At 47.4% G+C, this 14,430-nt stretch overlaps 1 protein-coding gene across 1 annotated transcript; it reads right to left on the bottom strand.

The window, feature by feature from the left end:
* Positions 1-168: 168 nt before the first annotated feature.
* LOC149326932 (uncharacterized) lies at positions 169-2,926 on the bottom strand. The gene is made up of 2 exons (XM_089564727.1): positions 2,168-2,926; positions 169-174 (listed from the first exon to the last, which is right to left on the bottom strand). Exons 1-2 carry the CDS (start codon positions 2,924-2,926, stop codon positions 169-171), a joined length of 765 nt encoding a protein of 254 aa, XP_089420853.1.
* Positions 2,927-14,430: the final 11,504 nt, after the last annotated feature.

The raw sequence follows: 14,430 nt of genomic DNA, 5'->3' as shown, positions 1-14,430 counted from the left end.
CGTTCCAGTCTACAAATCAGGTAACAAGAACTCTCCGCTTAATTACCGCCCCATCTCTCTAACTAGTATTCCCTGCAAAATCATGGAACACGTCATCTATACCCACATCATGGCATTCCTTGATTCGAATAAATTCTTCCATTCTGCTCAGCACGGATTTCGCCGGGGTTACTCCTGAGAGACCAAACTTGCCACATTCATTCATGACCTGCATGCTAACCTTGATTCTAATCTACAGACTGATATCATTTTTCTAGATTTTGCCAAAGCATTTGATAAAGTACCCCATAAACGCCTACTGATAAAACTTTCTCGATTAAATTTGCACCCCCATATTTTGAAGTGGATCGAAGAATTTTTGACTAATCTTTCGCAGTTTGTCTCCGTTAACAATAAGAACTCTAACTCACTCTCAGTAACGTCGGGCGTCCCACAGGGATCTGTGCTTGGCCCACTACTGTTTCTTATATACATTAATGATCTGCCTTTAAATGTAACATCTAACATACGCATGTTCGCTGACGACTGTGTACTTTATCGTGCTATTCTTACCACCGCTGACCAATCTTCTCTTCAAAATGATCTTAATGCCGTTCAGGAGTGGTGTAATAAATGGCTAATGGAACTTAACCCACGTAAGTGTAATCTTTTGTCCATTAGCCGTCGCAGTAATCCTTTAACCTTCTCTTACGTAATATCTGAAGTTCCCGTACAACTAGTTCAATCATACAAGTATCTAGGCATAACTATTTCTAGCGATCTTTCTTGGAGCCTGCATGTTACTAATATAATATCGTCAGCAAACAAGACATTAGGTTTCCTAAAGCGCCATCTTCATCATGCTCCCCATCATGTCAAGTTATTAGCTTACAAGTCATTAGTCAGGTCCAAATTAGAGTTTGCGTCGCCCATCTGGAATCCTCATCAAGCATATCTCATCAATGCCCTCGAATCTGTTCAGAATCGCGCTGCTCGTTTCATTCATTCATCCTACTCTTATGACATCAGTGTTTCGTCCTTAAAAACAGCATCCGGACTATCACCCTTATCGCTCCGCCGTCGCATTGCCAGCATGTCTTTATTTCACAAATTCTTCCACAGCCCTATGCACATCGCACCTTATATTCTTCCACCCGCACGCATATCTCATCGCACCAGCCATCGCCTACAAGTTGCCCGTCCACGATCACGCATCGTCACTTTTTTCTAATTCCTTCTTTCCTCGTGCAGCCGCAGACTGGAACGGCCTTCCGAACAACGTTGCCATCATCACTTGCCCAAGTCTTTTCACTGATAACGTAGAAACTTTCCTGTCATTGTGAATTTGTGCTTTTACTCTTGCCACCCCTTATGTAACACCCCTTTTAAGGGGCCTTTAAGGTAATAAAATGAATTGAAATGAAATGAAATGAAAACAATGAACGCGACAGGGGTTGTACGACCAGCAATGGAAACACGCTCAGTGCACAGTCGAACAACGGCAGCAGCACTTCCGTCGGCGACGCGAACGGCTGAGGAAACAACAGGTGTCACAACCTTTTTCAGACGACGGCGAAACGAGGAGCTCAGGAGAGAAATTTGGGCGCCAATGTCAATAAGAGCGTTAACTGGTGCACCGTCCACGCAGATATCGAGAAGGCTGCGGCGAGGAGCGGGGGTCAAGAGAAGATTTTCGGGCCGGGTCATCAATGCAGCATCACCTCTGGGAGCTGCATTGGTTAGTTTTCCGAGTGAGAGCCAGGTAAGGGTGGAGTGGACGGGCGTCGAAATTGAGGAGAACGAGAGCGGCGGTTCTGAGGGGAAGGCGAGCGGCTGGACCTTCGCGGGGTCGAAGTGTTGAAAGCGTGTGGAGACTAAGCACGGGAAGACGTCTGGCGTGGTGCGAAGCCGGCACGGCGATCATAATTGGAACTAGGTCGTAAGTGGAACGATGGTAAGTGGAACGATGGTGAGGTGGTAAAAACCAACGGCTGCGGCAGTGACGGGAAATGTGGCCGACACGCGAACAGGTGAACCAAATTGGGCGGTCGTCCGGTGTGCGCCAATCCGCAGGATTCCGGTAGCGGTAACGTGGGAGTATGGTCGGAGTCGGTGAAGCAGCAGCAACCAGTGGAGCGGTGTTTGGCAAACAGGGCGACGCAGACGGCAGGCCAGAATTGAGGCCCACGTTCGCAAAATCCTGGCGAACGACTGCCTGGATCAGCGCAATCGTAGAGTCGACCGGTTGAGGGGCGAAGGTGACGGGAGTCATAGCTTCCAGTTCTCTGCGTACAATTCTAGTTAAACTGGCAGGATGAGACGGTTGTCGCAGTGTTGGCAGGTCTTCGCAGGAGGATGTCGCCGCCGTGTTCGGAAGGTGATCAAAACGAGAAGCAATACGGCGTTGTTTTGCCTGCTCGAATTTCCGGCATACCTGGAGGACGGAGTCGACCGTTTCACAATCTTTACACAGAAGAAGGTTGAATCCATCATCAGCAATCCCCTTCAGGATGTGGCCCACCTTTTCGGTCTCTGGCATGGCGCTGTCTACTTTTCGGCACAGAGCGAGGACGTCCTGGATGTACGAGAGGTATGACTCCATAGACGACTGTGCTCGAGAAGCAAGGTCTTTTTTAGCACCCGGCTTGCGTCCAATTGGTTTGCCAAATAAGCCTCGGAGCTTTTCTCTGCAGTTGTCCCAAGAGGTGAGGTCTTCCTCATGCGTCTCAAACCAGACGCGCGGCGTGCCCGCCAGGTAGAAAATAACGTTAGCAAGCATGAGCGTCGCGTCCCAGCGGTTGTGCTTGTTGACTCGCTCATACATGGCGAGCCAATCCTCGACATCGACGTCATCGGTGCCACAAAAGGCGCCCGGGTCGCGAGGCTGAGCCTCGACAATGGTCGGCGCTGGTGGTGATGCTGCGGCCGGAGGTGGGTTGGACAGCATAGTGATGGCTCGAAGCTGACGACCGCTGCGGAGGCCCAGGGCAGGGTCCCGGTGTGATACCCAGCACGACCTCCATCAAATATTACGGGGGGTTAGCCCAGCAGCAAACGGGACAGGCCACAGTCAGAAGGCACGCCGAGCTAAATCACTCCAGCCCAAATTGCCACGTCCTCGTCGTCGTCCACTGCCGAACGTCCAAATCAACGTCGTCTTCGCCTAGCAACTATGCAATGTAACAATATATTCCTCTAGCACTGTTCCCGAGACGGTGTCTTTGGCATATAGCTTTGGACTGAGCACCAAGAAGCCATCGGCATTCAATCAAAGTCTGTCACGTTTTCGACGAATGAATCCCTTACTTCGAAGAGAAGAACAAAGCATTGGGTCATATTGAGTGTGCTTAATAAGAAGTGAATGTTCCAGGCTGGTGAAATATCACTTTTCTGGCAGGTACCGTGATTGCAGAGAAAACGGAGGCATTCTTTGATGGAAATACGCAATTGGTCTTAGATCAGACTGGCCATCGCTAGAGACATCGCCTGTTTGTGAAATGTACAATCTGAGGCGGTGTTGACAAAAAGGTGGAGAATACCAACACGTCCTCAGGCACGAATATCGGTTTATTAGAGCACCTATCTGACTTACAAGATGCCTTCGCCATGTCCGGGGAATCTGCCGGAGATTCGCCCAACCAAGAGAACTGGCCCGCCTTTGGCACCATCCCGGCCCTGCACCGTAACAGACAACACCAAGAACGAAGTGTTAATCAAAGTTACAGCGAAAGTTTTCCGTCTTGAACAATGGTCCCACCAGCGCCAATTAACAAACATCGCAATGTAGCAGACGAACACTGTCGAACTCTGCGCCGTAGCCCCTACCGCGTGTCGCCGCCAGAAAGCCAAGCCGTCGGAGATCAAGCGGAAGAATTGCACCATCTACAACATGATCCAGGTGTCGGAGAGCCTCTGGGAGCAATCGCTTGCTTTATTGAGAAGGAAAGGGCACGACAACGCAATGTTGCCATGCAATGTTGCCGGTCGTCGCCGACGAGGACAACCTGGAGGTAACCACCTGCCTCAGCACAGCACACCAATGCCCGAAGCTACAGTCTGCGTCGATTCCACGGAGAATGCAAACCAGGGGACTGGCTAGGTTTGTTTTCGATACCTGTTCACCGCTGTTGTCTGAGCGTGAAACTATTAAGCCGCCAATTCGGCCTATATAACATCATTCGCAGGCTATCGACTAGACTACGAAGTTATTTTAATGAAGTGAAAGCATCCCTGTGACGCTGGCCACAAGAAGTGCTAGATGTCGTGCATCAAAAGCCATTTTAGGGGCGTTTAACGTTTGTTTTGCTCTCGTATTTACAAAGTTTATTTGTGTCCACATTCCTTTCATTGCAAAGCTTCGTGTCGATGCTTGTTAGAGAGGGGAGTATGGCCACGAAGGGTTTTATTGTTTGTTTTGCTAAAATCCGACGGGCAGGCTGCTTTTACACTTTGTTTTTTATGCGAGAAGCGACCAGATTTGACTATGATCAAAGCCACGCGCAAGGGCTTTTACTTTGTTCGGGATTGTCCTTGTGACTTTTGCGACTTATTTCGAAGCATCTTTCAGAAATCAGCGTGGCCGAGAGCCGTGGAGATTGTTTTTCGACAACTGTCAAGAATTTTTGATGCTATCACCGTAGCTGAGTTTTTCGTAACTTTGCGGGCGCAATTGAAACGACTGAACAGTTGTTTTTCGAAGCCTTTAAAAGGTCGCCCAAACTGGTGGATTGTTGTCTCAACTAGGCGATCATTTTTCCTTCTTGGCTTACGCCAGAGGGATAGATTTTGTGCATCGTAAAGAAACAAGGCTTGCCTGCAGCTCAAAGAAAACATATTGTGTTTCTAGATTGCGTGATTGCTGTAGACGTTATTCATTCTTAGCAAACAGGGGCGAAAATTTGTAGAAGAAAAAAGCCGGTGTATTCGTGCAAAACATTGCAGTTTGATATGAAAGCCTGTCAAACTACCTCGTTCTGCTGCCGCCATATCAATGTGGATTCGCGGACGCATTTTTCCGCAGGTACCAGCATCGTCGCCTCGTTCTGGCCGTTGCGGAAGCAGGGCTGGCCGTCCGTCACCGACGACCAGCGGGAAACGCGCGTGCGAGCCACGACGGGAATCAGAAGGAGCCCCTTGTCTTGTACTGTGCAGTGTACCTCCTGGGCTGCGCGCTGTCATGTGGCGCTTTCGTTGGCGAGCTCTTCATGCAGTCACGTCTCAAGCGGCGCCTAGTAGTGCTGCATCGGAGGTTGCTTAACAAAGCCTAAAATATGATCTGTGCGCGTGCTAAGTGGAATAGGAATGACAGCGACGGGGAAGTGTTTTTTTTTTGTAACCTCCAACTGTCCAAGATGCCGCTACTTATGTGATGACAGCTATAGTGACATAGGACCCAGGCTTGATGTGGTCATGTTGATAGTGTTGAGAGAAGCGCGGAGAATTGTTGCTTTTTTGATTGCATGCTGTGCTGTTGTAACTGAATACCAAAAGGTTATGCTACTGTGTATATTGATTGTGGAATATGGATTGGCTTGTTGGATTGGATTATAGATTTGCTTGTTGGATTACTATAGATTGGATTGTGGATTGGCCATGGGTTAATGAAAGTGTGACACATCCTGTCCATGCCACTCATGAGCCATAAAAGGCTTTCACCTTAATATTGTTGTGCAGCGGCAAGCCGAAAAATGAGACTTGATGAACGATGGAAAAGAGATTAATGGCCGCTGGCCTAGTGCAAGCGCCGCGATCGTAAAAGGAAGACAATGATCAAAATGCGCGTGAAATGATGAGCTTGAGTTCACGGTGACGGAGAATAGTGGCCTGGCCGCGTTGTTTGTCCTGCTGCGGGGTAGTGGCTAAGTACCTGGCGGTGTTGTGTTAGCTTGCCCACTTTTTTCTGTGTGCCTGCTCCAGTTAAAGAGTTATTGGGCGCAGGACGAAGGCTTAATGTCTACTTTTTCTCCCGGCCAGAGGTTTTCCTCTTGGTCGGCCTCTCTTCCTCAGGACCAGCTCCTAATATATGTCCTTTTTTCGCAGTGGAGTAACCAGCATTCCTGTGGCTTTAGTTCCTTCTGATGGGGGCGCGACCCTTTTGAACAACCCGGAAGTGGTACAGGTGGCCCTTCAGACTACATCGCCTCACTACATGCGGATCTCAGATGTGCGGCAGTTCTGCAGGGGTAGGATATTGTGCAGGTCTCCGGTCAAGGATTGAGTCGCCAAACGTTTTGAAGTGTACAGCTTTTGTCAAAAGTTTGGAGCCCAGGGGGTTTGCTTCTGAAGCACACTGTGTGGTTCGTAATGCATCTCCAGCGCTCCAAATTTGCTGAAGGTAATAATATTTCTGGTCCTGCCTCCTCCAATGAGTAGGACTACCACCAATGTTACAGGAGTCCCATTGCGAGGCTTAGAAGCAAACCCCCTGGGCTCTAAACTTTTGACAAAGACTGTACTTCTTTCGAAAAGCACCCGGTGAGCGCATTCATTAAACCTCATCTCTCGTGCTCCAAGTGCTTAGATCGAGGTTTCGACTCTCGATTGAGCTCTTGAGAAACGCTTGAGAACCTCTCGTCTGCACGCGTCCTTGCTGTCCATCGTTGCAGCATACTGGTAGTGGGGGTAAACACATTCCTACAGAGTCCGTCACAGCCACATTTGCAGGTATAGTGTGCACGTCAGAGATCAAAGTGTGGCCACTGGTGTTTAGAGTAGATGCATTTAACTCTCGTGCCCTTCAGTATGAGAACTGCTGGGGGTTTGGCCACAGCAGCAAAGCCTGCAAATCAGGCTTACGTTGCTGTGCATGCGGCGAAAGTCATGCTAGAGAGAAATGTCCTGAACAGAAAGGAAAACGTCTGTGTGGTGGTTCCCACTCAGCTAACTTGACTGTCCTGCACGAACTCAAAATGTTGAAGTTCTAGAGGTAATAGATAAACGCCGATGCACGCGACGAGAAGCCTTTGCGGCAGTCAAACAGGCAGCTTCATGTTATTCTAGTGTGTCTTCCAAATGTCCACCCGTAATGGACGCCTCTTGGCCACAGGCAATCACAGCGGGAGTTCAAAAAGCAATGTCAAATGCAATAGAACGCATTATGGAAGTCGTATCCACGTGCAATTCCCAGGTCATAGCTACCCAGACTACCAATCTGCCGCAGCTACCCACCGCTCCGCTGTTGCCCTGTGTGGTTTGGGATGCTCCTCCACTATCTGTGGTCATCAACAGCACTCCGCAGGGCCAAAGTCAGCACGAGCGACAAACGGCTTTTGAAATATCCCTAGCTAACAGCGTTATGGATCCATCCTCTGATGAATGTGTTGAGATAGGATTTGATATCCGCGCCCGAAAACGAAGTCGGTCTTCTTTGAGTATTGAGTCCATGTGAAGGAAAAATCACGCTAGTCAAAATTCCAGGACGAATATTTTAGAAGCGGCAGTTCTGTTGCGGCACTCCCGCTAAGATAGGGTCGATAAGTGTTCTCCAATGGAATTGCCGATCTATATTCTCAGCTTCAACACAATTGAAATGTCTATGCAACCAACCTCTACCGGATTTGATTGCATTACAGGAAACATGGCTTACTACAGATTTTTACTATCGTGTCAAACATTACCGCTCGTTCCAACTTGACCACTCCTCACGAGGAGGGGAGCGGTTGTTAGTGCTGATTTCTTCAACGTTTTGTCGCAGGGCCTCCTTTTCTTTTCAGTATTCGGAGAATCAATGTTGCGGTTGATCTTAATATCCTAGGTCAACAGCCATTTACTGTACCTAATGCATATTTCCCTTCAGGTGTGCATGACACTCGGCCTCTTGACTCACTCATGTCTAGTAGCCGATCTCAGGATTTATTAGTTGGGGATTTCAATTTTCACCACGTGACGTGGGTTTTCAAACAGATTGCTTCGGCTCTAAACTATTTTATTCGGTTTTTTGAGAACAGAGTCTGCAACAATTGAGGGATCTCTACACTTGTACGTGGTCAATGCGCTCTGCGTTAGATTTAACTTTTTCCTCCCCAGGAGTCTCTGTCACATCTTGGGCGCCTGTGGACTGCGCCGCAAACAGTGATCATCTACCGATTAGTTTGAAGCTTGCGGGTAAATTAACTCTTTCCGTACGACAATAGCGCTCCTTCATAAACTACAGTCGTTTTAAAGACACCCTCAATTCAGCTCACAATTAATTTAGACCGAAACCCCGCGACATGTTCCGAATAAAAAACCTACACATCTAAGCTCAGTTTTGGAACGCGCAAGCCAAAAGTCTGAATTCATTGTCACAGGAACCAAGGATGCAGTCACCAATAATTTTTGGAATGCTTAGTGCACGCGTGCCTATAGACGGCGGAAAGCAGCCTGGAAGAAATTTGTTATAAATCAATGCTCAAAATTGGTTGGGTTATAAGTACGTCCCAGCAATATTTAAGCGCAGAGTCTTCCGCGCGAAGTTGGAGTATATTACGTCATTATGGTTTTCTTTCTCATTAAGGAAACAACGGGCTTTGTTTAATTTTTTGAGGAGAACGAAAGGGATTGCACCGGCTGTCACCATTAAATCCCTCGTTCAGTCCTCTGCTGATATCGCTAAGGCCTTAGAGGGAATTACGTGCGGCCTAGAACGATGATTTACATCTGCACTTTGTTCTCTAGCTACATTCACATGCATCTCAAGTGATTTCATTGTGGTCACTATGTCTGAGCTTCCGAAAATTGTTCTGCGCCTAACCCCAGCGGCTCCTAGAGCCAATAGGTCTTCAGGAGTTCATACTGAAATCTGCGCAAAAAAAAAAAAGACACAGAACGAGAAGGCACGCCACGGGCGCAGACCATAAACTGAATTTTTATTCACATGAAGAGGCCTATATAATTATCTTCTGCCCACAGTGAGACAAGTACAAAAATACAGCAACCGCTAAAATCTACCCAAAACACAATCACCCACTATCCCTTCGCGTGCACCGTGATGCAACCGTCAATTACTCTTCCAAAAAACTGCGCACAAACAAAACCACGACAACCTTAACGGTCGCGCTGATATCACGCCAAAGACCCATATCGCCTGCTCGCCTTAAGAAAACTGGCCAAAAAGGCTATCTCGCTATCAAGCAAGACCACAGATGGTGATGCCACACAGGAATCTGAGTCTTTCTTGATTAGGTAAGCCTCCACCATCTCCCTGCATACCTGATCGCTATGTTTGAACAAGACGCTGGTCCTGTTCAAATGAGGGAAGCATTTTTCGCAACCCTTGCAATGCACGGCGAGATTGTAGGAAGCCGCGCCCTTCAACGACCTGCGATGCTCCGCCATCCGGTCGTTCACACAACGACCCGTCTGGCCGATGTACTTTTTTCCGCACGAAAGCGGCACTTCGTAAACAACTCCAGTGTTACACTCTGTGAACCTAGTTTTCTTCCTGTGCGCTACCGAACAACGGGTTCCAGCACGACTGCCCTCAGACTCTAGGTGCACAGAGTGTAACACTGGTGTTCTTTACGAAGTGCCGTTCTCGTGCGGAAAAAAGTACATCGGCCAGACGGGTCGTTGTGTGAACGAGCGGATGGCGGAGCATCGCAGGTCGTTGAAGGGCGCGGCTTCCTCCAATCTCGCCGTGCATTGCAAGGGTTGCGAAAAATCCTACATTCATTTGAACAGGACCAGCGTCTTGTTCAAACATAGTGATCAGGTATGCAGGGAGATGGTGGAGGCTTACCTAACCAAGAAAGACTCAGATTCCTGTGTGGCATCACCATCTGTGGCCTTGCTTGATAGGGAGATAGCCTTTTTGGCCAGTTTTCTTAAGGCGAGCAGGCGATATGGGTCTTTGGCGTGATATCAGCGCGACCGTTAAGGTTGTCGTGCTCTTGTTTGTGCGCAGTTTTTTGGAAGAGTAATTGACGGTTGCATCACGGTGCACGCGAAGGGATAGTGAGTGATTGTGTTTTGGGTTGATTTTCGCGGTTGTTGTATTTTTGTGCTTGTCTCACTGTGGGCAGAAGATACTTATATAGGCCTCTTCATGTGAATAAAAATTCAGTTGATGGTCTGCGCCCGTGTCGTACCTTCTCGTTCTGTGTCTTCGTTTTTTGCGCAGATTTCAGTATGAACTCCTGAAGACCTATTGGCTCTGGTTAACCATTCCGTTAAGGGTCCTTGGATACCCCATGAGTGGCGTCTTCTGGAAATAGTTCCACTACTTAAAAAACAAGAGGAGGGTTTCACTTCAGTCAACATACGCCCGATTTCATTAACATTTAATTCAATGAAATTGGTGGAACGGGTCCTGCTTCGTTGTATTTTATTTCTGCAAATGATCTCTTCAATCCTTGTCAAATTGTTTTCAGGCCGGGCTGTTCGATTTGGTGTGCTCATACTGACCTTGAGAGCCGTATTAAATTAGCTCGGAGCACTAAACAGTTTGCCGCACTGGTCACTCTGGATATGAGTAAAGCCTACGACAGCGCCGAGTACTCGACGCTGTTACACACATTACAGGACCTTAATTTGCCAAACTATTTCGTAGCCTGGACCTATGCTTTCTTGTTAAACAGAGAATTTTATTGCTCCCGAAATGGTGTTTCTTGTAGGGAATTTCGACAGACAAGAGGTGTACCGCAAGGCTCAGTTCTTTCTCGTGTTCTGTTTAACATCTTTCTAAGCTCAATTCCATGCATCAATAATGTGACAACTTACGTGTACACTGATGGCATCGCATTTTTTGCTTCTGCAAGTGATGTTCACTCTCTTTATGAAACCTTTCGGAATTACCTCAATGTTCTTGGCAACTGGCTAGGAAGTATTCATCTCTCCCTCAATGTGATCAAATGATCCTTGTTTCTCATCCCGTAAATATCTGCGTTGCTTATAAAAACCATATAGTTCCTCAAATTCAAACTGTAAAGTATCTTGGAGTGATATACGACTCTACTCTCTCCTGGTGGGCACACATTGAGCAAGCTTCTGCAAAAGGAGTTCGGGCCATTAACATCCTGCGTAGGCTTTGCAGCGCTAGGTCAGGCATGAGGAGGCACACACTCCTGCTGATCTGTAAATTGTATGTCCGCCCAATTTAGGGGTTCGGCTGTGTTTCATTCTCAGGAGCTCCTGCCTATGAACTTCGCCCTCTTGTGCTCTTGGAGCGTCAGGCGTTGCGCCTCTGTTTGGCACTTCCAAAATATGTAGCTAATGTTGTCCTGCATCTAGAGGCGCGAATTCCATCTTTAGTAACTAGGTTTTGCCTTTTAACAGTCCAAACCTTTTTAAACTTGTGTGACTCTCCTTTTCACACCTCAAGCGCAATATTTCTTTGTCTACCTGCAGTCTTTTTAAATGCCACGTGGTCTCGTTTGCATACTCCGCAGATGTGTTTCGTGCAGTCTCTCCTTTATCCCTTAAACATTCATTCAACAGGTATTCATCCAATGTATAACATCTCTCCTTCAGTCAAGATTGCACTTTATGAAATTTTCCCATCGAATGCAAAGCTGCAGCAATTTCCTCCCCTTCATGGTTTGTTGCAGGACCACCTAAGGACCTTTCAGTTCCATATTCTTTTTGCTACCGATGCCTCGCCCTGCTGAAAAAAAGTTCTATGATGCAATAACCTCATAGATCATTCATCATAGAATATCATACAATCTGTATGATATATCATACAATTTGTATATCATACATATATCATACATATATCATACATATAATTTGTATATATCATACAATTTGTATGATATATCATACAGATTGTATGATATGTCATACAGATTGTATGATATTCTATGATGAATGATCTATGAGGTTATTGCATCATAGAACTTTTTTTCAGCAGGGAGGATCATGATAAGACTGGTGTGGGCATTTTTCCCCCTACATTTTGATGGTCCTTTTCTCTCCGTCTTCCTGACTTCACTCGAATTTATCTGGCCGAAATATTGGAAGTAATTCTAGCCTTACGTAAAGTAGATCTTACCGTTTCCCAAGTCATGGTTATGACGGACTCTCTATCTATTTGCTCTACATTATGATCACCCACTGAGTTTCGGGTATTACGCCAATTTTAGCAGCTGATCGCACTCCATCTAAATTCAGTACGGTTGTTCTGGGTACCGGGGCATATGGGCATCCAGTTAAATGAAGTTGCCGATTCCCTAACAAGGGCTTCTCGGTGCATACCAGTAATTGCTGTCCTGCCAACCTGCGCATATACAGCTGCGGTGAGGTTTCGCAGTTACAAACTATTTCTGGAATTTTCAGCCATGGCGCTCGCATCATCTCCCGAATATCAGCATCTTCTGCATTCTTGAAGTAGGCAATATTGGCGCTCGCGCAGACTGGAGGTCATTTTCACGAATTTGTGATGCCGAGTTCCTCTGCTAAATTTCTACCTTCACAGATCTGGTCTGACGGTTTCTCTACTGTGCCTTGTGCCTAGCCTCAGACAGTGGATCACTACCTGCTGTTATGCCGCTGCTTTTCTTCTTTGAGGAGGCGCCTATTAGAAATTCCGTTTCACCAACTGGGTCTGGCTGTGTCCACTGCGGCTGTTTTTCCGTTTGGCGCTTGTTCGCTTGGACGAAGCAACAAGAGTGCGCGCTGTGCTGTTCAAAATTTTCTTCCAGAAACACAGCGACTCCACTGCTGATTTTAGTTTTATTGATTTTATTTTTACAATTTATTTTATTTTTTTTATTTTCAAACATTTATTTTCTTATTTTATTTTTTCTCTCTCTCAGTCAGTGAAAAATTGAACCATTCCATGTGTTGTAATGGAATCTGAACATAAAGCCATCGTCCCGTCTTCGATCTCCCAGCTAACAGGACCCCTATCATTGCGTCGTCCAATTTGGCAGCCTATACCCTATTACTACTCCTTTTCCTCTAAAAATGCTCCTCTTTCCAGCAGTTCACCGCCTGTGTCTTGGCCACTCCTCCGTATGGGTATGTGCCATTTTATTTAAGGCCAACCAATCAATGACGGTGAAACAGAGATCACAAGGTGGTGTTGGGCTGTCCACCGCGATGAATGTTGAGCAATTGTGTCTTGGTCCACATAGCTTCCTAGCCACTGTTAGCCACGAGCTGACGACCTAGGCCCTTGAACGCGCCAAACGGCATGCGCAGTGGGACGGTGTTTTGACATATGAGCAGCATTTCACATCGGGAGGCTCGGTATGTCGGGTCGGTCACGGCATCACTTCGAGCTCGTCCTGTCGGGTGGTCGAAGGAGGGGACGTGATGGGGGGAAACAGCGAGGTCGGTTTGGGTCTGACAGGCTAAAGCACAGCTGGAAAACGCGCACCAGGAACCCGCAGCTGAACCCGCACCAGGAACCCGCACCAAATGTTACTTGGCAGCCATCCGAACAATTAGGTGCGTTGAACGATTGACAGGAGATTATTTAATGACCACGAGCCCGTCACGCGGAGGTAGTAACCGCGTGTCTGGGCAAGAGAGGACCACATCTCCGATTTCATTGAAGGTGTTAGTCACTAACCGAGATGTTAACGCGCACATGGGGAATCCAAGAGCGGTTTTGAAAAAGAGTACGAATTAAGACTTCAGCCTTGTATTGCTTAGTCCTAGTGAGGTGGAGGTCGGGAAGGATGCACTCAATGCGGCTGATAGCCAGACCTCTGACGAGTCGGATTGTGCCCTTTTCGTGCGTGCCCTTCTGTGCCCCGCTTTGCCGCGGATCAAGCGGGTGATGTTAACAGCCGAGGTGTGGAGGGTCTGAAGAATGTGGATGGGTTTGCCGTCGCGTTGAACACAGGGGCCGAGGACTCGGATAAGCGGGCGTTCCACTGCAATCCGGTCATGGATTCGAAGGTAGATAATGCCAGGCGAGTTGCTGCGGGTTCCATGTATTCCTTTCATTTCATTTTATTACCTTAAAGACCCACGAGGGGTATTACATAAGGGGTGGGTACATATATTTTGGTGAGCAAGTGTTAACACAAAGAAACATGACTGGTAACATTATTTGCAAAGTTGGATGAGCACATGATGGCAGCGATTTCGTTGGGTAGGTCGTTCCAGTCTGCTGCAGTACGGGAAAAAAATGATGCGGCAAAGGTGGTAGTACGGGCACGAGGTCTGGAAACTTGAAAAGGATGACGAGTGCGATGAGATATGCGGGCTGGAGGGACGATGTAGGGTGCGTGGCCAAGTGAATTATGGAAAAATTTATGGAACAAGCAAAGGCTGGCAATGCGGCGACGAAGCGATAAGGGCAGTAAGTCGGATTCAGCTTTCAACGCTGATACACTGATGTTGTAAGAATACGATGAATGGATTCAAATGACTTCGGTTTTTTTCTCCGGGGCCCGCTTCAGTGACGAAATCCTCGACGGTTAAAATGGCTTATTGAAGAGCATTTCCTTAACCGCGAGGGAGCCACGAGTAGACCTTAAGGTAATATCACCTGCATACAAGGTATAGCCGATGTCCTCT

Source organism: Amblyomma mixtum, chromosome 10 (assembly GCF_055824585.1).
Source record: "Amblyomma mixtum isolate Tamu chromosome 10, ASM5582458v1, whole genome shotgun sequence".
Lineage (NCBI taxonomy): Eukaryota > Metazoa > Arthropoda > Arachnida > Ixodida > Ixodidae > Amblyomma > Amblyomma mixtum.
This window is presented reverse-complemented; position numbering and strand designations above follow the sequence as displayed.